The sequence below is a fragment of the Dendrobates tinctorius genome, unplaced genomic scaffold (genome assembly GCF_039654945.1).
Source record: "Dendrobates tinctorius isolate UK_male_01 unplaced genomic scaffold, ASM3965494v1 ptg000129l, whole genome shotgun sequence".
NCBI lineage: Eukaryota > Metazoa > Chordata > Amphibia > Anura > Dendrobatidae > Dendrobates > Dendrobates tinctorius.
The window spans coordinates 43,712,857-43,739,303 of NW_027361797.1; the positions used below are offsets into that span (position 1 = coordinate 43,712,857).

General features: G+C 42.6%; 1 protein-coding gene across 1 annotated transcript in view; it reads left to right on the plus strand.

Moving 5' to 3' along the window:
* The window catches only part of TECPR1 (tectonin beta-propeller repeat containing 1), a 109,765-nt gene that overhangs the window by 56,294 nt on the left and 27,024 nt on the right, over positions 1-26,447 (plus strand). Inside the window, exons 11-19 of the mRNA XM_073543058.1 lie at positions 317-462; positions 862-1,017; positions 1,474-1,623; positions 2,606-2,763; positions 3,468-3,595; positions 3,865-3,967; positions 9,035-9,131; positions 13,791-13,870; positions 22,712-22,768. Coding sequence (XP_073399159.1) covers positions 317-462; positions 862-1,017; positions 1,474-1,623; positions 2,606-2,763; positions 3,468-3,595; positions 3,865-3,967; positions 9,035-9,131; positions 13,791-13,870; positions 22,712-22,768 — 1,075 coding nt within the window. The remainder of the gene's footprint in view (positions 1-316; positions 463-861; positions 1,018-1,473; positions 1,624-2,605; positions 2,764-3,467; positions 3,596-3,864; positions 3,968-9,034; positions 9,132-13,790; positions 13,871-22,711; positions 22,769-26,447) is intronic.

Genomic DNA, 26,447 nt, shown 5'->3' on the forward strand with positions numbered 1-26,447 from the left:
CATCCGAGGACATACATCCTGTTGAAGTCTGTGCTGGTGTTGGCAGGCCACTCACCCATACGGGCCCGGTCTCGACCTCTGCGACCGCGATCGTTACTCCTCTGGTCACTTCTGTAGCTAATGAACAGGACAGGTGCGTGATACCTGCCCATTGTGCCCTCGCAGGCAACTAAGGACAATCTCAAGAATTCCAACCAATGCAGAAATTTTGCGATGGTTGCAAGTGATTTTCCCCATGAGGACACAATGATGTTGCAATTTTACCACAATTTGTGGATGACCGTAGCCTAGCCCTAGCCTACATGTTATCTTCCAGGTTTGACCGCCAGTATGCAATCAATGTCATTGTCTATCACCCCGGCTAATACAGCAGTGTGGAGGAAACAGATATTCGACCAGCTCAGCGAGCGCACAAAGCGAGAACTGGACAGTTTCAGACACTACGAGCCCGCCATAGATCAGGTACTCGAAAGTCTTCCATACTATATACAACCTAGAATTTTTTTTTTTGGAGATAAAAAAATACATAGATCAACATGAGACCTAGTATGTCTATTATTTTTGGAAATAAGGCATGTCCTTTTCGTGACAATTCTGTTGTATATTGAGCTCATCACCTGAGATATTTTGGCCAGATGATTGTGCCAAGAGCCGATCAGGCCGGATATGCTGTTTTCCTGCAGCGGCCACTACAGGGGAAGTGTAGTATTACATGAAGCCATCGATGATATCCATATCCTGTAACAGAACCTATAGAAATGGGTTGTCACCCTCTTCAGCCAGCCATATCTATTCTGACCCAATATTCTTTCCTTTTCACATCTCTGAATCCTAGTGATACTCTCTCTTACCTTTTTCCAGTCCGTGTGGGTGAAAACAGGCGCGTTACAGTGGTGGAGAGACTGTAAACCCTACAAATGGATTGATGTCCGGGTGGCCCTTGAGCAGGTGACGGCCAATGATGGATCCATAGACAGCATCCTCTTTATTTACTACACTCACTATGAGGAGAAAAAGGTAAATGCTCGCAACAGTCTGCTGTATCCCGGGTCTTTACAATCGAAAGTATTGAGATGTATCAAGCCATGTTCTAATTTATCAAAAGTCATCAGTGGAAAAGATAAATTGTGGCTACCCGTAGTCACCACTAGATGGGGCTAACAGACATCGGGAGCAGCAGTGGACTCAGGGAGGGTGAGTAAAGCACACTTTGTTTTTTTAAACAAATTGCCGCCAGTATAAAGGGATTTTCAGAAACGGGAAGATGAGCGCATGCAGGAAGCTCCTTAGCTCCCCCTAGTGGTGGCTGCAGTTGTAAGACTCTCAGAATGGAGTACTGGCCAACTCCGGCGGGCGATCATACGCCAGAAAGAAGTCCTCAGTTCTGGCGATTGCTGGGGGGGGGGGGGGGGTCTCGGCAGTTAATTCCATACCCATTGCTTACTAATACCTCAACATGTGCTTCCTTTTCAGTATTTGCACTTGTTTCTCAATGAAGTCACTATTCTGGTGCCGGTCCTTAACGACGCCAAACACTCCTTCGCCATATACACTTCTGAGAAGACGAAGCAGAGGTGGCCGGTGCGCCTCGCCGCCTCCACTGAGCAGGAGATGCATGACTGGGTAAGAGCAAGGGCGTGTTTTCTGCAGGAAAAGTTTTAGTTTTCAATGACCTCATATATTCTATTATCTGGAAAGTGGGGAAAAGAATCCAAGTGTGGCGGAATATTAAAAAAAAAAAAGAAAAATGTGCCATTCCACAATTTTGGGGGTTTTGTTTTTATTTACAGCATTCATTTTACAGTAAAAATGATCAGGCGATACGACTCTCCAAGAGAGTACAATAACGGAGAAACTAAACATGCAAAGTTTGGGTTTTATATAGTGGATGATAAAAAATTCCAAAATTTAAAAAAAAAAAAAAAAATTAACTAGGGACCCCATTTTCCAAGAGCTGTTGCATTTCACATTTTTGGGATATGGCTCTGGGGGCTGTATTTATTAGTCCCCTTTGTGGACTTGAGCCTGCGATCATCCGATCGCTTGTGCTACGTACAAGTAGGCAACAGTAGCAATAATCAGGGCTGTACAGGAGTATCGTAATGACAGGCACAGGGGTCTTCTACAGACCCCTGCCCGTCATGGCAAGCAATCGGTGCCCTGCTGTCACGTGATTTTAAATTTTTTATCGTGTACAGTTTGTTGCCTAGGTTTCTGCCACCTCTGCAGTCCCACAGCTGGGCAGCCTCTTGGGCGAGGAGTGCGCAGCATGGGCAGGCTCCGGCGAACGCATGCGTAAATTGAGATCTCAGGAGCCGAGATCTCAATCTGCACATGTGCCGCCTCCCGCGGTGGCGGTGTGCTGAGGAGGAGTCACAGTGTGCTGGTTGTTATCACTCCCATCCGGATGTTGACTTGTCTACCAAGTGGCATGTCCATCAGATTGTAGGTCACAACAGCCAGGACACTGACTTTTCATCACACTGACTCCACCCAGGTGACTCTTTGTGAGTGATTTACATGAAGCACACACAATCTGGCATTAAAATTATTATTTTTTTTTTATACATTCTTTAGACATTAATTTTTCTTTCTTATTTTACAGCTCAGTCTTATAAGCAGGTCTTGCTGTGAAATTAGAAAAGTGCAAGGACCTCCTTCTCCCCAGGCGATCTGGTCCGTTACCTGTAAAGGAGACATATTTGTGAGTGAGCCGTCATCAGACCTGGAGTTTCTGACCAGTGGACGGATGTGTGACCAGATGTAAGTGTTATGGAAGGATCCGTGGCATAATGGCTTCCTCCACCGCGCACGTCTTCATATCTGTATCTTGATTGCACTTGGATTGTGCATGGGAGGATGTTGTCCAGAGTGGACGATTCTTCTCAGAGTTTGCCCCCCCCCCGTCCCCTAAAACAGTGATGGTTATCATTCAAAGCTATTTAACCCCTTCACTATACGGCAATTTTATTTATTTATTTTCCACGAGCTATAACATTTTTATTTTTCTGGTCATATATTTTACCATGTTGTCTACTGGAAAAGGGGGAAAAAAATTCCAAGTGTGATGAAATTGCCAAAAAAAAGTGCAATTCCACAATTTGTTTTTGTGTATTTTTTTATCTTGTTAACTATATAGTAAAACTGACCTGGCAGTATGATTTTCCAGGTCCGTACGAGTATGCAGATACCAATCATGTACAGTTTTTTTTTTATTTATGTGGTGAAAAAGAAATTCGGGAAATTCGCTCTTTTAGAGTATCCCCACCGCCCCAACGCGCGTTTCATTAAGTCTTCATCAGGGGCGGTGGGGATACTCTAAAGAGTTGTACATAGAGTTGTAAGTACTTTTCCTGCGCTTGGGTCACTTTTGTTCAGATTGTTAGGGTAGCTTACCTGCCTTACTAATTTTTTCTTCTCAATATATAAATATGTTTGGGTAATGGGAATTTGCTATTTATTTGCAGGTTTTGGCGTCAAATAGGAGGACACCTAAAGCTGGTGGAGAGCAGCAGCTGTGGCGTTGTGTGGGGCATCAGTTATGATCTCACTGCATGGGTATATACTGGAGGCTATGGAGGAGGATTCATGCAAGGTACGGGGTAGAGTTAGTATTTATTAATTATGTGACCAACTGTAAGAATTTATTACGTCTATACTGGAATAGTAAAAAAGAGAGAAGGTTTTAAATATCCTACCACCATATGGAATGACAAGCCGTCTCTGTGTCTGAGGGAACCTGCTAGTTAATAAAGTCCTGTGATCACAGCCGCATCAGCGCTGTGTTAGTTTCTCTCTATATCAGTTATGTTCTCTTTACTAATAACAGAATCTTTCATATTTTCCTTCTTTTTTTTTTTACAGGGTTGGACAGCAGCACAAATAACATCTTTCCCCAGTCTGACACGACGTGTGTCTTCATCTACGAAAATCAGAGATGGAATCCAATCACCGGATACAGCAGCACGTGAGTATTTTATCCAAAGGGAACCCAGACCCAATGTGTATCAATACATGTATGCATAATCCAATGGGGGCAGAGAAGTTGCCAGGAACAACTTACACAATTAAGTGTCCCATACTCTGCTGTATAACCGAAATGTCCATGCTTAGGGAATTGCAGCACACGTAACATTCAGACAGAGTTTCACCAAAATCTTAAAGTGAATCTGTCACCAGGTTTTTGCTATGTAATATGAGACCACCATGATGTAGAGGCAGAGACCCTGATTACAGCGATGTGTCACTCACTGGGCTGTGTTTTGCTGTTTCAATAAAATCAGTGTTTTATTAGCAGATTATTACTAGAGGACTAGGTGTTTGGTGCCTTCTAGTCCAGCCACACCCGCGCCACTGATTGGCGGAAAGCTGCTAATCAGTGGTGTGGGTGGGGATATACGGAGCTCAGCATTCTGAGATCTGCAGCAGAAAAAAATGTGATTCTACCACAACTGCTGCACCCAGTAAAGTAAGTGACACATCGGTGGAATCAGGGTCTCTGCCACTTCATCATGCTGTTGTCAGAATAAATTGCCAAAACTTGCTGACAGATTCCCTCTAACTAGTCGTGTTGGGTCCTTAGGACCCCATGACATTTTTTTTTCATCATATTTCCACAAGTATTGAAGTCGGGTAACCATCCGTTTCGGTAGCTTCCTAGCTCAGGTGCCCCTCCTTCCTTAGGACAACGCGAGCTGCGTCATCAACTACATGTGCCATAGCGAGGTGCTTTTGTGTCCAACGGACCCCAACGTGAGTAATAGTATTGTACTTTTTAGGTAGTCCAAGTGCTCTCAAAGGAGCACTTGGGCTCATTTGTGTGTGAGATCTGGTAGGGACCCAACGCGACTAATCTTGTGAATCTTTTGGCACGACTAACTGAAGGTTAATACACTTTGTCGGCACCAGATGGCAGCACTGATTCGGTGTGCAGCTCCCTGTAGACCATTCTGTTGGATGGCATGATTACTGGTACCTACTACAGAATCAAATAATATCTGATCCTTTATCTCGTCCATCTGTCCACTACTAAATTATTATAATGAGGTATTTCTAGTGTTTTTTTGTTACTACCTATGTCGGCAGTTTGATACTGACTGCAGCATACAGTGTATTTCGAAGCATTAAAGTGGTATTCCCATCTCCAAGATCCTATGCCAATATATTGTAGATGTAATAATAATATTAGCAAATACCTCCAATTAGAAATGTAGTATAGTTCTTCTGATTCGCTGTCTCTGTCCTCATGTGCAAACATTGCAGGACCTTAGGTATCCATGGTTACAACCACTAGGAACTAGCTGTCACTATATTAGTGGTCGTCAGCATGGATACCTAAGGTCCTGCAATGCCTGCACATGAGGAAAGTGACATAGCAAATCAGAAGAACTATACTCAATTTCTAATTAGAGGTATTTGCTAATATTATTATTACACCTACTACATATCGGGATAGGATCTTGGAGATGGGAATACCCCTTTTAAAGAAGCGATCAAAACGATGGTCGTCAAGTTCCAAGTGAGGCAAGAAAAATTTAAAATAAAATTCGCTAAAGTTTCATAGAAGTAAACTTCTTTTAAAAAAGTAAAACAAAAATTAAACTTAGAAAAAAAATGCAATCAAACGTGTTGTAATAACTTTTTTTTGCCTTTTTTTTTTTTCTAGCGCGCCCCACTACCCACTAAAAAAAAAAAAGTTCAAAATTGAGGTATTGAAATGAAAATAAACTGGATAGATAAAAAAAAGTTAGGGAGTTAGGGGTGTTTGAATGCACAGGTGCCGAAATAATTATGTTAGTTAAATGAATATTCTTAAATTGTGAAATTATCCCTGTAACGAATGGAAGCGGAGGCAGAGATGGTGAAGTTCACATTCGTTTTTATTTTTTAAGTGGAACCTCGGGACCACGGTCCGGGGGGCTCCGAAGGGGGCGTGACTAGTGAGCCCCGGGTACCCATAGTAAAGCCCCTCAGACAGGGCCAGAATGGAATACCCGGAGGACACAGGTGCTACCTCCAGTTAGACCCCGAACACGTGGCCGCTGTCCCAGCGGGACCAAAAGGGATAACAACAGTTACAGCAGAGTCCGTAATGCGCTGGGTCCTGGATCCGGTTAGTTGGTAAGGAGTCGGTTCCAGTGACCTTCACACAATCCTTGGACTCGGATTGCTGTAGTCGGAACGGGATAGCTTAGGCCCAGATGGTTGCTGATATAACCAGGTAACACAGGATACTGATATGCTGTGGAAACAGAGAGCATTAGACAATGCACAGAGACTGCAGATGCAGCGCAGACAGGTTAGCATGAGAACCGGATGTACTGTAGCAATGATAGATACTCGTTGCTCCAGCGCTCTCCCTATGGAGGAGAGGCCAGAAATAGCAGCCAGTGCGCTGCCATTGGTTAATTGCATTTTTAGAATAATGCACGCCGCCCCTTTAAGAAGGCAAGAGAGCGGGCGGGCGTGCCCTAATAGCCTTAGCTACAGATCTCCTCACAGGACGCCAGGAGGAGGAGGCAGGAGGGAGGACAGAACACTGAGCAGCAGCATGAGAGGCTCGAGGTGAGTGCCCAGAACGGAGAGCAGCGGCAGGCCTGGACGCAGCGCCAGGACGGGGCCCAGGTGTAACAGCGGAAGGCCTGGGCGCAGCGCCAGGATGGGGACCGGGTGTAATAATCCCCTATAGGCCTACGCAGAGGATAAGTTACTGATCAGCGCTGATTTTGCTCAGCCTCTGATTGTCATTGTCTATGGGACTCCCGGAGAGGCCACTATCCCAGCAATCTCCTAGACAATGAATGGAGCGGCGGTTGAGTGTGTGCTCATTTGTTGCATTCAAAGCTGGTCTCCGCAGAGCTCCAGGCCCAGAGCCCCTATCTTGTAGGGTTTATAGAGTTTAGACCCCCCCAGCAATCACTTGTCTTCTCCTATCCTAAAGATGGGAGATCTCTCTCTATATATATATATAAAGCTGTGTGTGTGTGTATGTATGTATCAAATCATCTCCAGCTCTCTGCTGACATCAAGTGGACTATTTGTGTAACCATATCTTTATTTCCAAGTATAACTGATTATAGCTTCATAAACTGTGACAACACTTTAACGGTCTTCACCTACAGGCGTGATGGGAAAATGATATAAGTGAGGTGCTGCTGCAGTATGAGGCTGTGCATAAACAAGAGGGAGGCGCTGCAGGTGGAAGCTGTGTATAAAGCAAGGGGAAAATGAGAGATGTGTGGGGAAAAATGAGAGAAGAGAGGTGCTGCTGCAGTATGAGGCTGTGCATAAACAAAAGGGAGGTGCTGCAGGTGGAGGCTGTGTATAAGGCGAGTGGAAATGAGAGATGTGAGGGGGAAAATGAGAGAAGAGAGGTGCTGCTGCAGTATGAGGCTGTGCATAAACAAGAGGGAGGCGCTGCAGGTGGAGGCTGTGTATAAGGCAAGGGTAAAATGAGAGATGTGAGGGGGAAAATGAGAGAAGTGAGGTGCTGCTGCAGTATGAGGCTGTACATAAACAAGAGGGAGGTGCTGCAGGTGGAGGCTGTGTATAAGGCGAGTGGAAAATGAGAGATGTGAGATGAGAGAATCATAGAATCGTAGAGTTGGAAGGGACCTCCTGGGCCATCTGGTCCAACCCCCTGCTCAAAGCAGGATTCGCTAAATCATCCCAGTCAGATGTCTGTCCAGCCTCTGTTTGAAGACTTCCATTGAAGGAGAACTCACCACTTCTCTTGGCAGCTTGTTCCACTCATTGATCACTCTAACTGTCAAAAAGTTTTTTCTAATATCTAATCTGTGTCTCCTCCCATTCAGTTTCATCCCATTGCTTCTAGTCTTTCCTTGTGCAAATGAGAATAAAGTTGATCCTTCTACAATGTGACAGCCCTTGAGATATTTGTAGACAGCTATTAAGTCTCCTCTCTCAGTCTTCTCTTTTGCAAACTAAACAATCCCAAATCCTGCAACCTTTCCTCATAAGACAGGGTTTGCAGACCGGTCACCATTCTGGTCGCTCTTTTCTGAACTTGCTCCAGTTTGTTTATGTCTTTTTTTAAAATGTGGTGCCCAAAACTGGACCCAATATTCCAGATGAGGTCTGACCAAAGAGGAGTATAGGGAAATAATGACTTCACGTGATCTAGACTGTATGCTTCTGTTAATACATCCTAGAATTGCATTTGCCTTTTTTGCTGCTGCATCACACTGTTGACTCATATTCAGTCTGTGATCTATTAGTATACCCAAGTCTTTTTCACATGTGCTGTTGCTTAGGCCTATTCCTCCCATTCTGTATATGCTTTTTTCATTTTTATTGCCCAGATGTAGTACTTTGCATTTCTCCCTGTTAAAAACCATTCTGTTAGTTGCTGCCCACTGCTCCAGTTTATTTATATCTTTTTGAATCCTCTCTCTCTCTTCTCTAGTATTAGCTATCCCTCCTAGCTTTGTGTCATCAGCAAATTTAATCAGTTTACCCTCAATTCCTTCATCTAAATCATTGATAAAGATGTTGAACAATACAGGGCCCAGGACAGAGCCCTGTGGTACCCCACTTGGGTCATTCTTCCAACTGGATGTGCAGCCATTTACGACCACTCTTTGGGTCCGATCACTAAGCCAGTTATGAATCCACCTAACAGTTGCCTTGTCCATTCCAGAAGAGAGGTGCTGCAGCAGTATGAGGCTGTGTATAGACAAGAGGGAGGTGCTGCAGGTGGAGGCTGTGTATAAGGCAAGGGGAAAATGAGAGATGTGAGGGGAGAAAATGAGAGAAGTGAGGTGCTGCTGCAGTATGAGGCTGTGTATAGACAAGAGGGAGGTCCTGCAGGTGGAGGCTGTGTATAAGGCGAGTGGAAAATGAGAGATGTGAGGGGAAAAATGAGAGAAGAGAGGTGCTGCTGCTGCAGTACACTGCAAGGGGACAGGGGCTCACAACTATCCCAGTTAGTTACTATGCCCGGGCAACGCCGGGCTCTTCAGCTAGTAGCTTAGTATTTTGAGAATCGTGCCCTTATTGTAAATTTGTCTTGCAGGGGACTATTAACTGACAGGTACATGTGGAGTGATGTGAGCGGACTGCAGGAGTGTACGAAGACCAACATGAAGCCCCCATCACCGCAGTGGTCCTGGGTAAGACTGGCAGCCCTAATATTGGAGTTTACGTCTGGTGACCTGCGTTATAAAATTTTGGATTAGGAAATGTATCTGAGCCAGTTTGTGCTTCGATTGATAACAGCGGACCCCCATCTTCCTATGTGAGCCAACTTTTTTTCTTTTTTTTTTTTATAGAGGGGCACATTTCGTCTTTGTGTGAGAATCACAACTCCCATTAGAAAGCAGTGTGGAAGTAATGGCCATCAGTAGGGTTACACTCTGTGCACACTGTGTCTGACCTCTGTGATTACTGTACGCACCACCAGATAGAGAAGTGTGATCTGTCACTGCACAGAGCGCACTTCCACTGCTCCAGAGTTGGCAGCAGCTTTATTCCACTCCATCCGATGCTTGGCATTGTGCTCGGTGATGTAAGGCTGCATGCATCTGCTCGACCATGAAGCTCCCAGTGAGGGAAATCTTATTGGTGTGAACCTTCCCCAAAAGACTCAAACACGGTCTTCTGAGTTAACACTGATCTTTTTTACGCATAGAGACAAGCCTTCATCCTCTAGGTCTAGAGTAAAGAAGGTTTAATCATAATCACTGATGCAGATTCTTTACTGTGTGAGCAGCAAGACTATGGATTCTTTACTGTGTGAGCAGTGAAAATATGGATTCTTTACTGTGCAAGCAGTGAGACTGGATTCTTTACTGTGCAAGCAGTTAGACTATGGATTCTTTACTGTGCAAGCAGTGACACTATGGATTCTTTACTGTGCAAGCAGCGAGGCTTTGGATTCTTTACTGTGCAAGCGGTGACACTATGGATTCTTTACTGTATGAGCAGCGAGACTATGGATTCTTTACTATGCGAGCATTGAGACTATGGATTCTTCACTATGAGCAGTGAGACTATGGATTCTTTACTGTGTGAGCAGTGAGACTATGGATTCTTTACTGTGCAAGCAGTGAGACTGGAGTATTTACTCTGCAAGCAGTGAATCTGGATTCTTTACTGTGCAAGCCGTGAATCTATGGATTCTTTACTGTGCGAGCAGTGAGACTATGGATTCTTTACTGTAAGGGCAGTGAGACTATGGATTCTTTACTGTGCGAGCAGTGAGACTATGGATTCTTTACTGTAAGGGCAGTGAGACTATGGAATCTTTACTGTGCGAGCAGTGAGACTATGGATTCTTCACTATGAGCAGTGAGACTATGGATTCTTTACTGTGCGAGCAGTGAGACTATAGATTCTTTACTGTAAGAGCAGCGAGACTATGGATTCTTCACTATGAGCAGTGAGACTATGGATTCTTTACTGTGCGAGCAGTGAGACTATGGATTCTTTACTGTGCGAGCAGTGAGACTATGGATTCTTTACTGTGCGAGCAGTGAGACTATGGATTATTTACTGTAAGAGCAGCGAGACTATGGATTCTTTACTGTGTAAACGGTGACACTATGGATTCTTTACTGTATGAGCTGTGAGACTGTGGATTCTTTACTGTGCAAGCAGTGAGACTATGGATTCTTCACTATGAGCAGTGAGACTATGGATTATTTACTGTGCAAGCAGTGAATCTATGGATTCTTTACTGTGCGAACAGTGAATCTATGGTTCTCTACTGTGCGAGCAGTGAGACTATGGATTCTTCACTATGAGCAGTGAGACTATGGATTATTTACTGTGTGAGCAGTGAGACTATGGATTCTTTACTGTGCGAGCAGTGAGATTATGGATTCTTTACTGTGCAAGCAGTGAGACTATGGATTATTTACTCTGCAAGCAGTGAATCTATGGATTCTTTACTGTGCAAGCAGTGAATCTATGGATTCTTTACTGTGCGAGCAGTGAGACTATGGATTCTTTACTGTTCGAGCAGTGAGACTATGGATTATTTACTGTAAGAGCAGCGAGACTATGGATTCTTTACTGTGCAAACGGTGACACTATGGATTTACTGTATGAGCAGTGAGACTGTGGATTCTTTACTGTGCGAGCAGTGAGACAATGGATTCTTCACTATGAGCAGCAAGACTATGGATTATTTACTGTGCAAGCAGTGAATCTATGGATTCTTTACTGTGCGAGCAGTGAATCTGTAGTTCTCTACTGTGAGAGCAGTGAGACTATGGATTCTTCACTATGAGCAGTGAGACTATGGATTACTTACTGTGTGAGCAGTGAGACTATGGATTACTTACTGTGTGAGCAGTGAGACTATGGATTCTTTACTGTGCGAGCAGTGAGATTATAGATTCTTTACTGTGTGAGCAGTGAGACTATGGATTCTTTACTGTGCGAGCAGTGAGACTATGGATTCTTTACTGTGCAAGCAGTGAGACTATGGATTATTTACTCTGCAAGCAGTGAATCTATGGATTCTTTACTGTGCAAGCAGTGAATCTATGGATTCTTTACTGTGCGAGCAGTGAGACTATGGATTCTTTACTGTAAGAGCAGCGAGAATTTGGATTCTTTACTGTGCGAGCAGTGAGACTATGAATTCTTCACTATGAGCAGTGAGACTATGGATTCTTTACTGTACAAGCAGTGAATCTATGGATTCTTTACTGTGCAAGCAGTGAGACTGTGGATTCTTCACTATGAGCAGTGAGACTATGAATTATTTACTGTGCAAGCAGTGAATCTATGGATTCTTTACTGTGCGAGCAGTGAGACTTTGGATTTTTTACTGTAAGAGCAGCGAGACTATGGATTCTTTACTGTAAGAGCAGCGAGACTATGGATTCTTTACTGTGTGAGTAGTGAGTATGGATTCTTTAAGGTGTGAAAAGTGAGACACCGGATTCTTTGCTGTGCGAGAAGTGAGACTATGGATTCTCTACTTTGTGAGCGGTGAGGCTATGGATTATTTACTGAGCGAGTAGTGAGACTATGGATTCTTTATTGTAAGAGCTGTGAAACTGTGGGTTCTTAACTGTAAGAGCAGTGAGACTATGGAGCTCTCTGCCACATGATGTTATAATGGTTGATTCACTACTAAAATTTAAGGAGGGCCTGGATGCCTTTCTTGATAAATACAATATTACAGGTTATGGGTACTGGATTCTGTGATGGGGCGTTGATCCAGAGAACTAGTCTGATTGCTGTGTGAAGTCAAGAAGAATTTTTCTCCTAATGTGGAGCCAGTAGTGTCTGACCCATGAGGGTTTTGTCTTCCTCTGAATCAACCTGTTGGGCTATAGGCTGATTTCAATGGGCTTAAGTGTACCTTCAGTGATTTATCTTGGTTAGGAGAAATATTTTGTGATGAAGGACCGGGGATGGAATATCATCCAGCCGTCAGTTTTTGTCTTCGTGCAGGTTAGGAGAGACACGGCGGCACACGGGGTACTGTTTATTTAGAAGGGTAGAGCGTCTACAGTGGAATATCCGCCATACAACAGGGAAATGTTGACATTAATGTGCTTGGATAAATGGTTTCAGAAGAGTGTGCAAATATGAAGGCCACATTGGCAGCATTTCACTCGCTATTAATTACGAAACTAGGAGGTTCAGTACTTGGTAACAGGAGAGGAGAGCAAACACCACAATGTCCTGTTACTGCACTTAATAGATTTTAAATGTCACCGATGTCCTCAGTTTGCGTCTGATTTAATGTAAACAGCCGCAAGTGTCTTCACCCCCCTTCTACATGACATACGTGTGCGCTTACATGTTCTGCAATGTGGGGGGTGTAGGACCTTACTCTGGGCACTAGATGGCGCTCTCGTATGTATACCGCCTGATGTATCAGTGGAGCGCCTATTTGTTGCCCATGTGAGCACAGTGGGGCTTTGTGGCAGGTATAGTAGTCACAAGGGCATTTTACAGCAAACAGAGGACGATGCTTTATAGCTAGTAAGATTGCTAAGGACTGACATTTTAGTGCATATTTAAAGAGGACCGACCATTCACCATTTTTTTTTTTTTTTTTTTATGCTGGCCTGGACACACTATGTAATATTGGCTGCAGAGTGGAATGAAAACATTTTTTTTAATTTCACCTGTCTGTTACGTAGATATTAGCAAGCAAGTATTTGGCACCTAATGAGTTAACTGTAGTTAAGTCCAAGTAGGTGGATTTAGATTTTCACTGGGGGGCGTGTACTTCTGCCTCCTGTATGAGGCTGACCAATCATAAGCAGGCAGCAACATAGAAGTGCAGAAGGACCAGTGATGTCATCAGGGTCACATGACCTGAGTCCACAGGTCCTGCTAGGCGGAGAGTGCAGCCGAAATAAGCACTGATGACACATTACACAGCATAGAAGCGTGGAACCATTATCTCCAGCTAATATATTCTTTCTATTTTTGCATCACAAGTTGTAGTTTTGAATGACGTCGTCCATATTTCTCATACAGTGTACTTAAAAATGGACAAAAAAAAACATTCTAAGTTCTGCAATATGATGAAAAAATATATATATATTTTTTGTTAAAAATATATTTAACTGTTTGTTTTTTTTAACTAGTCCCCTTCGGACGCTGTAATGTGTTCAAGCCAGCATGTACAATCTCTCACGTCACGTATAACATCGGCTACAATTAGCCCGTGCAGTGTCCTTTGGGCTCACGGACAGGAGTCGTAATAAAAAAAAATAAACATCTGTCTGAATAAGGCCTTAGCCTGTGTTCACATTGCAAAGCACCCTGATTTTCTATTTGATTTTTTTTTTCTCCAGGTCTCCGAGTGGTATGTAGACTTCAATGTCTCCGGAGGAACTGATCGAGACGGGTGGCAGTACGCGGCTGACTTCCCAGCGTAAGGACGGCAGCTAAACCTCAGCAAAAATAGATGATTTTTTTTCGGGTACTGTAATTAAAAAAATATATATATATATACACTACCGTTCAAAAGTTTGGGGTCACCCAGACAATTTTGTGTTTTCCATGAAAACTCCTACTTTTATTAATCAAATGAGTTGCCAAATGAATGTAAAATCTAGTCCAGACATTGACAAGGTTCGAAAAAAAGATTTTTTTCTGAAATAATAATTTTCTCCTTCCAACTTTGCTTTCGTCTAAGAATGCTCCCTTTGCAGCAATTCCAGCATTGCAGACCTTTGGCATTCTAGCAGTTAATTTGGTGAGGTAATCTGGAGAAATTTCACCCCACACTTCCAGAAGCCCCTCCCACAAGTTGGTTTGGCTTGATGAGCACTTTTTGCCTACCATACGGTCAAGCTCCTCCCACAACAGCTCAATGGGGTTGAGATTTGGTGACTGCACTGGCCACTCCATTACAGATAGAATACCAGCTGCCTGCTTCTTCCCTAAATAGCTCTTGCATAATTTGGAGGTGTGCTTTGGGTCGTTGTCCTGTTGCAGGATGAAATTGGCTCCAATCAAGCGCTGTCCACAGGGTATGGCATGGCATTGCAAAGTGGAGTGATAGCCTTCCTTATTCAAAATCCCTTTTACCTTGTACAAATCTCCCACTTTGCCAGCACCAAAGCAACCCCAGACCATCGCATTACCTCCACCATGCTTGACAGATGGCATCAGGCACTCTTCCAGCATCTTTTCAGTTGTTCTGCGTCTCACAAATGTTCTTCTGTGTGATCCAAACACCTCAAACTTGGATTCGTCTGTCCGTAACACTTTTTTCCAATCTTCCTTTGTCTAATGTCTGTGTTCTTTTGCCCATATTAATCTTTTCCTTTTATTAGCCAGTCTCCGATATGGCTTTTCTTTGCCACTCTGCCCTGAAGGCCAGCATCCCAGAGTCGCCTCTTCACTGGTGACATTGACACTTGTCGTTTTGCATGTACTATTTAATGACGCTGCCAGTTGAGGACCTGTGAGGCGTCGATTTCTCAAACTACAGACTCTAATGTACTTGTCATGTTGCTCAGTTGTGCAGCGGGGCCTCTCACTTCTCTCTCTACTCTGGTTAGAGCCTGTTTGTGCTCTCGTCTGAAAGGAGTAGTTCACACCGTTGTAGGAAATCTTCAGTTTCTTGGCAATCTCTCGCATGGAATAGCCTTCATTTCTAAGAACAAGAATAGACTGTCGAATTTCACATGAATGTTCTTTTTTTTTTCTGGCCATTTTGAGAGTTTAATGGCACCAACAAATGTAATGATCCAGATTCTCAACTAGCTCAAAGGAAGGTCAGATTTATAGCTTCTCTAATCAGCCAAACTGTTTTCAGCTGTGCTAACATACTTGCACAAGGGTTTTCAAGGGTATTCTAACCATCCATTAGCCTTCTTACACAGTTAGTAACACAAAGCACCATAAGAACACTGGCGTGATGGTTGGAAATGGGCCTCTCTACACCTTTGAAGATATTGCATTACAAACCAGACGTTTGCAGCTAGAATAGTCATTTACCACATTAACAATGTATAGAGTGTATTTCTGAATCATTTAATATTAGCTTCATTGGAAAAGACTGTGCTTTTCTTTAAAAAATAAGGAAATTTTTAAGTGACCCTAAACTTTTGAACGGTAGTGTATATTAAAAGGGTTGTCCGCTACTGAACAAACTTTTATTAATGGATCCAGGGAGGTGGGAAAAACCGCCCCATAAAAAACTGGCTGCAATTCTCCATAATCAGGGCTGCGTCACCTGGCGGGGGACATAACGGGAGCAATGTAGCCAATCCGCTGCAGTATTCACAACCCAGCCCCTAGACTGGCACGGGGCACAGCGCTGAATGGCACTGATACAGGAGGCATCTTTTTTTTTGTCGCCTTCCTGCCTAATTAACCCCTTTCTGCCATTAGACGTACTATCCCGTCCATGTGCCCTGGGACTTAATTCCCAAGGACGGGATAGTACGTCTAATGCGATCAGCGGCGCCCACGTGGTGAGCGCCGCTGATCGCGGCCGGGTGTCAGCTGATTATCACAGCTGACACCCGGCACAATGTGTCAGGGGCGGTCACGGACAGCCCCCGACACGTTAACCCCTTGTACACCGCGATCAAACACGATCGCGGTGTACCGGGGGTTAAAGGGAAGCATCGGAAGGGAGGGGGCTCCCTCCGTGCTTCCCTAAACCCCCACGGCAGCGCAATGTGCAGCGCTGCTGCGGGGGGGGCTCTTTCCCTACAGGCCCCCGGATCCAAGATGGCGACGGGGGCCTGTAGGGAGCTGACTTCCTCACTGCCTGCAAAGCGCAGGCATGAGGAAGTCTGCAGAACTGCCTGTGACAGATTGCTGATCTGTCACAGTGATCTGTGATGTGACAGATCAGCGATCTGTCACAGGACAGTGATGTCCCACCTGGGACTATGTAATAAAGTAAAAAAAAAAAAAAAAAAAAAGTGTAAAAATAATTTTAAAAAAATCGCTAAATAAATTAGTAAAAAAAAAAAAAAATATTCCCCAATAAATTCATTTTTTGAAAAAAAAAACCAAAACAATAAAAGTACACATTTGGTATCGCCGCGTCTGTAGCGACCCGCCCTATAAAACTATCCCATTAGTTGACCCCTTTAGCGAACCCCTTAAAAAATAAAAATAAAAAACGAAGCAAAAAATAATGATTTATTATCATACCACCGAACAAAAAGTGCAATAACGCGCGATCAAAAAGACGCATATAAATATCCATGGTACCGCTGAAAACGTCATCTTGTCCCCCCAAAAAAAACAAGCTGCCATACAGCATCATACACAAAAAAATAGAAAAGTTATAGCTCGCAGAATAAAGCAATGCAAAAATAATTATTTATTTTTCATTGCAAAAAACCGACAAAACATAAAAGACCTAAATGAGGTATCGCTGTAACCGTACCGACCCAAAGAATAAAACCGCTTTATCAATTTTACCGCACGCGGAACGGTGTAAACGCACCCCCCCAAAAGAAATTCATGAAACGCTGGTTTTTGTTCATTCTGCGTCCCAAAAATCGGAATAAAAAGCGATCAAAAAATGTCACGTGCCCAAAAATGGTACCAATAAAAACGTCAACTCGTCCCGCAAAGAATAAGACCTCACATGACTCGGTGGGTCAAAATACGGAAAAATTATAGCTCTCAGTATGTGGTGATGCAAAAACTATTTTTACAATAAAAAGCGTCTTTTAGCGTGCGACAGCTGCCAAACATAAAAACCGCCATAAATAGTAAATCAAACCCCCCGTTATCACCCCCTTAGTTAGGGAAAAATAATAAAATTAAAAAAATGTATTTATTTCCATTTTCCCATTAGGGTTAGGGTTAGGGCTAGGGTTAGGGCTCAGATTAGGGTTAGGGGTGTGTTGGGGTTAGGGTTGGAGTTATAATTGGGGGTTTCCACTGTTTGGGCACATCAGGTGCTCTCCAAATGCAACATGGTGTCTGATCTCAATTCCGGCCAATTCTGCGTTGAAAAAGTCAAATGGTGCTCCTTCCCTTCCAAGCTCTGCCATGCGCCCAAACAGTGTTTTACCCCCACATGTAGGGTATCGGCCTACTCAGGACAAATTGCAAAACAACTTTTGGGGTCCAATTTCTCATGTTACCCTTAGGAAAATAAAAAATTGGGGGCAAAAATATCATTTTTGTGGAAAAAAATGATTTTTTTATTTTCACGCCCAGGCGTTATAAACTTCTGTGAAGCACTTGGGGGTTCAAAGTGCTCACCACACATCTAGATAAGTTCCGTGGGGGGTCTAGTTTCCAAAATGGGGTCACTTGTGGGGAGTTTCAATAGTTTAGGTACATCAGGGGCTCTCCAAACGCCCATGACACCCGCAGACCAATCCATCAAAGTCTGCATTCCAAAACGTCACTACTTCCCTTCCGAGCCCTGACGTGTGCCCATACAGTAGTTTTCTCCCACATATGAGGTATCAGCGCACTCAGGACAAATTGGACAACAACTTTTGGGGTCCAATTTCTCCTGTTACCCTTGGGAAAATAAAAAAGTTGGAGACTAATTGATCATGTTTGTGGAAAAAATACGATTTTTTTATTTTCATGCCTGAGCGTTATAAATTTCTGTGAAGCACTTGGGGGTTCAAAGTTCTCACCACACATCTAGATAAGTTCCTTAGGGGGTCTAGTTTCCAAAATGGGGTCATTTGTGGGGGGTTTCCACTGTTTAGGTACATTAGGGGCTCTCCAAAGGCAACATGACACCCGCAGACCATTCCATCAAAGTCTGCATTCCAAAACGTCACTACTTCCCTTCCGAGCCCCGACGTGTGCCCATACAGTAGTTTTCTCCCACATATGGGGTGTCAGCGTACTCAGGACAAATTGGACAACAACTTTTGAGGTCCAATTTCTCCTTGTACCCTTGGGAAAGTGAAAAAAATTGGTGACTAATTGATCATGTTTGTGGAAAAAATACGATTTTTTTATTTTCACGCACGGGCGTTATAAACTTCTGTGAAGCACTGGGGGGTTCAAAGTGCTCACCACACATCTAGATAAGTTCCTTGGGGGGTCTAGTTTCCAAAATGGTGTCATTTGTGGGGGGTTTCTACTGTTTTGGTACATCAGGGGCTTTCCAAACGCAACATGGTGTCCGATCTCAATTCCAGCCAAAAACGTCAAATGGCGCTGCTTCCCTTCCGAGCTCTGCCATGCGCCCAAATAGTCATTTACACCCACATATGGGGTATCAGTGTACTCAGGACAAATTGCACAATAACTTTTAGGGTCCTGTTACCCTTGGAAAAATAAAAGTTGGGGGTGAAAAGATCATTTTTGTGGAAAAAATATGATTTTTTAATTGTACCGCTGTACGTTATAAACTTCTGTAAAGCCCTTGTGGGTTCAAAGTTCTCACCACACATCTAGATAAGTTCCTTGGAGGGTCTAGTTTCCAAAATGGGGTCACTTGTAGGGGTTTCCACTGTTTAGGTACATCAGGGGCTCTCCAAACACGACATGGCGTCCGATCTGAATTCCAGCCAATTTTGCATTGAAAAAGTCAAATGGCGCTCTTTCCCTGCTGAGGTCTGCCATGCGCCGAAACAGTGGTTCCCCCCCACATATCAGGTATCTGCATACTCAGGACAAATTGCACAATAACTTTTGCAGTCCAATTTCTCCTGTTACCCTTGGTAAATTAAAAAAAATTGAACCTGAAGTATTTTTTTAGTGAAAAAAAGTTAAATGTTCATTTTTTTTTAAATATTCAAAAAATTCCTGTGACGCACCTAAAGGGTTAATAAACTTCTTGAATGTGGTTTTGAGCACCTTAACCCCTTAACGACCAGGGGTATTTTTGGTTTTACATTTTCATTTTTTCCTCCCCTTCTTTCCAGAGCCATAACTTTTTTATTTTTCTGTTTATATGGCCATGTGAGGGCTTATTTTTTGCGGGACGAGTTGTCCTTTTAAATGACATCATTGTTTTTACCATATCGTGTACTCGAAAACGGGAAAAAAATTCCAAGTGCGGTGAAATTGCAAAAAAAGTGCAATCCCACACTGGTTTTTTGCTTGGCTTTTTTGTTAGGTTCACTAGATGCTAAATCTGACCTGAGGGCTTATTTTTTCCGTGCCGGACTGACGTTTTTAATGATACCACTTTTGTGCAGATACGTTCTTTTGATTGCCCGTTATTGCATTTTAATGCAATGTCTTGGTGACCAAAAAAACGTAATTCTGGCGTTTTTTAATTTTTTTCTCGCTACGCCGTTTAGCGATCGGGTTAATGCTTTTTTTTTTATTGATAGACCGGGCGATTCTGAACGCGGCGATACCTAATATGTGTATGTGGGATTTTTTTTTTTACTGTTTTATTTTGATTGGGGCGAAAGGGGGGTGATTTGAACTTTTAGGTTTTTTTTAATTTTTTTTTATTTTTAAACATTTTTTTTTTTTACTTTTGGCATGCTTCAATAGCCTCCATAGGAGGCTAGAAGCTTGCGCAACCCGATCGGCTCTGCTACATATGGGTGATGAGCAGACCGCTCATATGTAGCAGATTTTCTGCTGTGCTTTCAGCGCCGACCACCGGGTGGCACTGAAAGCCATATGCCTGGAACAACCATAGAGGTCTCATAGAGACCTCTGGTTGTCCAGGCAACATGACGCCGACCCCCGATCACGTGACGGGGGTCGGCGATGAGTTCATTTCCGGCCCGGCGGCCGGAAATGCTATTTAAATGCCCGCTGTCAGCTTTGACAGCGGCATTTAACTAGTTAATAGGCGCGGGCGGACGGCGATTCCGCTTGCGCCTATTGCGGGCACATGTCAGCTGTTCATAACAGCTGACATGTCCCGACTTTGATGCGGGCTCAGCGCTGGAGCCCTCATCAAAGCAGGGGAAATGTCTGATGACGGACTGTGTCCGTCATTGGACATTAAGGGGTGCAGTTTTTAGAATGGTGTCACTTTTGGGTATTTTCTATCATATAGACCCCTCAAAGTGGCTTCAAATGTGATGTGGTCCGTAAAAATAAAATGGTGTTGCAAAAATGAGAAATCTCTGGTCAACTTTTAACCCTTATAACTTCCTAACAACAAAAAATTTTGGTTTCAAAATTGTGCTGATGTAAAGTAAATATGTGGGAAATGTTACTTATTCAGTTTGTGTGCTATATCTCTGTGATTTAAGGGCATAAAAATTCAAAGTTGGAAAATTGGGAAATTTTCAAAATTTTCGCCAAATTTCCGTTTTTTTCACAAATAAACGCAAGTTATTTGAATGCAATTTTACCACTAACATGAAGCACAATATGTCACGAGAAAACAATGTCAGAATCACCGGTATCCATGGAAGCGTTCCAGAGTTATGACCTCATAAAGGGACAGTGGTCAGAATTGTAAAAATTGGCCTGGTCATTAACATGCAAACCACCCTTGGGGCTTAAGGGGTTAAAAGGCATTTCCAGCAGAGGACAACCCCTTTAATACATAAGTCTGTTAGAGAGGAGTGTGTCATTGTTGACAGTGCACTTTGCTTTTCTCCTTTTGTCACTTTTTTGCTTATTTTAATGTATTAATGCATCTACAGAAGTGTGAAGAAGAATATATTGCAGTTGTTTAGGCTTCTTGGTGGCTTCCCAATAACATGGAGCAAGAGGTAAAACGTCCTCTGACAGAGGATCTGCTGCTTGGCCACCGCGTCCCTGACACCTAACATGGGGCTTTGCAACATTTGTCCTGTCAGTCAAGGAGGCCGTCGTGTCAGCAGTAACATAATCCGCGTTTGTTGGCATCAGTGCACTAACCAATAACTGATGATGATGATAATTAGTCTAATTAAGTGTGTGAACCTGTAAATGACGAGCGATGATCTGTGTCCGTATCTAAATGTCACATCTACAGGGAGGTTGCCTTTAGCTTCAGATATTAGTTTATGGTCACAGGTCGTCGAGTTCATGTAAATAATATAACCATGCAATTATTATTAGTATTTATTATGTTATTGTTATTATTATTATCATTGTATTATTATTTTATTATTACATTACTATTTTATTATTATTATTATTATTATTACCATATTATTTTATTATTTTATCTTACTATTTTATTATTATTATTCTATTTTATAATTTTATCTTACTATTTTATTATTATTATTATTTTTCATTTTCTATTATTTTTTTATTATTATTATTCTATCTTACTATTTTATTATTATTATTATTATTATTATTATTATTATTATTATTATTATTATTATTACCAGATTATTATTTATTTTCATTTTCTATTATTTTATTATTGTATTTTATGTTACTAGTTTATTATTATTTTATGTTACTATTATTATTATTATTATTATTTTATGTTACTATTATTATTATTATTTTATTATTATTGCTATTATTACATTTTTTTATTATTCATCATATAATTTGAAGGAGTCCCTTAAACATAATTACAATCAAGAGATGTTTTTAAGGTTTTTCTAAAAAAAAAAAAAAAAAAAAAAAAAAAGTGTGTGTGGGGTAATGTAGTCAGTAATATATCACTCTTGTGTATCATTTGGTTCCTTTGAACTAAATTTCATTTTTTGTCATTTTTGTCTATGATGGAAAATTATGAAGCTTTGTAAATCACTTTGTTAGGGAATTTGCTTTCTTTCCTGAAGAATAAATGGCACGTAAGTGGCTTCCAAAGCCCCTGCTTTTTTCCAGTTTTTTTGCCTGCCTTCAGCTGTATTGATATTAGATCATACTCATGTGGAGTACAGATGATGGCAGTGATGCGTCGACACCCGTCTCCTACTCTGTGTGTTCTGTTTTTCAGAACAACCTCCTGCAGCTGCTTCTCCCCAGAGCTTGTGAGTCACAGGGGCTGAGCGGGGACCAATCACTGCCATCATCTGTACTCCAAATGAGTATGTTATGATATCTAAGCAGCTGAAGGCAGGGAAATAGTCTGGGGAAAAGCAGGGAGTTGGAAGCCACTTACATGGATATTTTTTCAGGAATAAAGGCAATCCTGTAGTAAAGTGAATGTCTGAATAAAGCAACACCACAAAGGCACATCTGCTTGGCAGTGAAGGAGAGGGTGGTAAAGCAATAGAGGCCGTGACCTAACCAAACTGATTTGTCCTTTTAGAGAACGGAGCGTTTGCTAAAGTTGGCATCGATAATATTCCCGGAAGCCTGTCGCTATATAGAGTGTGCTGTAGAGGGCAGGGTGTGTGGTGGAGGTCCTCACCTAACTACATGGACTCTATACATCTCTTTACAGGTCTTATCATGGTTACAAGACCATCAAGGATTTTGTGAGGCGTAGACGGTGGGCAAGGTAAATATAGTCAGAGGCTTATACGCTGGTTCTAAGAAAGTACTTGTACATACTGCTTGTTTATTCATAGCACAGAAACAGAAGCTCCCTGAATGTATGGGGTGATCTAGTGTAATGGGGACAGGGAGCAGAGTTTGGATAGATGACTACAAAGCTGCATAGAGATCTCCGTGTTATGTATAAAAGTCATTCTCCGCAAGGAGAAATGATACTCCTTGGATATCGGTCAGACGCCTCTCTCAAAGCCAAACCAGATCTCAAACTTTGCACTGACGAGGGGCAGTACCCCGAAACACAGTGTCTGCAAATTGAGATTCTGGCTTGGCTTTTATCCTAAGTCATGTAACAAGGCTCGTTAAAGGGTCGACATTGACTTTTAGGATTGCTACTTCCAATAGGTGGCACTAGCATTCTAGTCCTCTTCCTCTCTGAAGAGACAATTTGCATAATTAGCATATTTCCCAGAGGAGCATTGCGGCTTTAAGTCTCCTCATCTCGTCATTCTCCGCAAGGAGAAATGATACTTCTTGGATATCGGTCAGACGCCTCTCTCTCAGCCAAACCAGATCTCACACTTTGCACTGACGAGGGGCAGTACCCCGAAACACAGTGTCTGCAAATTGAGATTCTGGCTTGGATTTTATCCTAAGTCATGTGACAAGGCTCGTTAAAGGGCCGACATTGACTTTTAGGATTGCTACTTCCAATAGGTGGCACCTATGTCATTTGAGGAACTTGGCTATATACATGGTAGGCCATTTATATGGATACAGCTAAATAAAATGGGAATGGTTGGTGATATCAACTTCCTGTTTGTGGCACATTAGTATATGGGAGGGGGGAACTTCTTCAAGATGGGTGGTGACCATGGCTGCCAATTTGAAGTCGGCCATTTTGGATCCAACTTTATTTTATTCAATGGGAAGAGGGTCATGTGACACATCAAACCTATTGAGAATTTCACAAGAAAAACAATGGTGTGCTTGGTTTTAATGTAACTTTATTCTTTCATGAGTTATTTACAATTTTATGACCACTTATAAAATGTATTCAAAGTGCTGCCCATTGTGTTGACACACTGATGGCAACACCGCAGAAGAAATGAATGCTAGTCTAAGGGGGTCAGATTCCTTGTAGGAAGGCTCGGACCTGACACCCATAATGCAGTGGTGCACCGTCTTGCTGGAAAAACTCAGGGAACGTGCCATCTTCAGTGCATAAAGAGGGCAACACATCATCATATATCAATTTCAGATATTCAGTGGCATTGAGGTTTCCATTGATGAAGAATGGCCCCACTATCTTTGTACCCCATATACCACACCGTACCATCAATTGTGGGTGTCAGGTCTGAGCATTCCTACATGACCAGTTTCCTGGAAAGTGGATTGGTCGTCGTGGGCCAGTTGAAAGGCCACCAAGGTCTCCCGATCTCACCCCCTTAGACTTTTATCTTTGGGGTCGTCTGAAGGCAGTTGTCTATGCAGTGAAGATACGAGATGTGCAGCATCTGAAACAGATACTGAAGCCTGTGCTAGCATTTCTTCTGCGGTGTTGCTATCAGTGTTTCAACAGTGGGAGAAGAGGGTTGCATTGACAATCCAACACAGTGGTCACAAATTTATGACCACCTCATGAAAGAATGAAAAGTTACATTACAACCAAGCACACCATTGTTTTTCTTGTGAAATCTAATATATAAAGCTCAATGTATGTCCGGGATTGGCATCCGCACCGTCGCAGCTACAGCCACAAAATTTTGCACAGTCACACGTCTGGACCCCGAGAGCGTCCTAGGCTATGTTGTGAGGTGAAATTTTAACCCCGTGTGTTCCAATTCACCAAACAATTTTGCCCCTATCTACATAATGGGGAAAAAGTGAAAGGAAAAGTGTTGGAGGCAAATTGACAGCTGCCAGATGTGAACAAGGGGGACTTAAAGAATGAGAGCGATGGCGCCAAACAGTATATACCGTACAGTTGCTAAGTTGGGGCCCTGACATGGGATACTTGCCGCGCACGGGGATATGAACACACACACAAAATGCGCCACACACTACCACGTGCTGCAACACATATACCACCCTCAGCACACATTTCACCACACATACACCAACCTCGCCACATAAAAGTCGAAACACAAACGTCACCACTCAAAACTCGCCACGCTGTCCCAGAGCTGTTTAAAAGATGAAAAATGAGCTGTGATTGGTTGCTATCAGCAACAGTTTTCTTTGTAGACAGTTGTGGTAACTGAGGCCTATTATTCTTATCATTTCTATGGTGTTATCGTCCTTCTGTAAAGCTGGGAATAACACAATTTATTACCGTGCCAACAAAGACCACCCTCTGACACAGACTGCAGGGGGAGCCCAGTATCACACAGGATAGGATTAGATACACGGCTCAGCAGTCAGTATCACACAGGAGAGGATTAGACACATGGCTCAGCAGACAGTATCACACAGGATAGGATTAGATACACAGCTCAGCAGTCAGTATCACACAGGATATGATTAGATACACAGCTCAGCAGTCAGTATCACACAGGATAGGATTAGATACACTGCTCAGCAGTCAGTATCACACAGGATAAGATTAGATACACAGCTCAGCAGTCAGTATCACACAAGATAGGATTAGATACACTGCTCAGCAGTCAGTATCACACAGGATAGGATTAGATACACAGCTCAGCAATCAGTATCACACAGGAGAGGATTAGATACACAGCTCAGCAGTCAGTATCACACAGGATAGGATTAGATACACAGCTCAGCAGTCAGTATCACACAAGATAGGATTAGATACACAGCTCAGCAGTCAGTATCACACAGGATAGGAATAGATACACGGCTCAGCAGACAGTATCACACATGATAGGATTAGATACACGGCTCAGCAGACAGTATCACACATGATAGGATTAGATACACGGCTCAGCAGTCAGTATCACACAGGATAGGATTAGATACACGGCTGAGCAGTCAGTAACACACATGATAGGATTAGGTACACGGCTCAGCAGTCAGTATCACACAGGATAGGGTTAGATACACGGCTCAGCAGACGGTATCACACAGGATAGGATTAGATACATGGCTGAGCAGTCAGTAACACATGATAGGATTAGATACACAGCTCAGCAGAAAGTATCACACAGGAGAGGATTAGGTACACAGCTCAGCAGACATTATCACTCAGGATAGGATTAGATACACAGCTCAGAAACAGGATGTGCCAAAGGAGAGGACATTTTCATTCCAAGAATTCCACCTGATTTGTTTTTTGATTTTAAACGCCTCCAGTTTCCAGTTCAACTGCTATTTGCAATGTCCATTATCAATGCTCGGGGACAGTCCTTGAAAGTAGTAGGGATCGATTTGCAATCTCCATGCTTTTCTCATGGTCAGCTTTACGTGGTCTGTTCAAGAGTTGGAACTGCCAAAAATCTGTTCATCTTTGCACCGAAAGGAAAAACCAAAAATGTTGTTTATCAAAAGGCTCTTGAATGAGTTGAAAATAAAATACTATCAATACTTGGGTAATCGTTTAGTTAATTTGTGTTGCAAATCTGTAGTGTTGAATATATGATGTGAAATGTTTTTATGTGCAATATAATCATTATAATTTGTTATAACTAACCACAGTTGGTTACTATGCCCAGGCAACGCCGGGC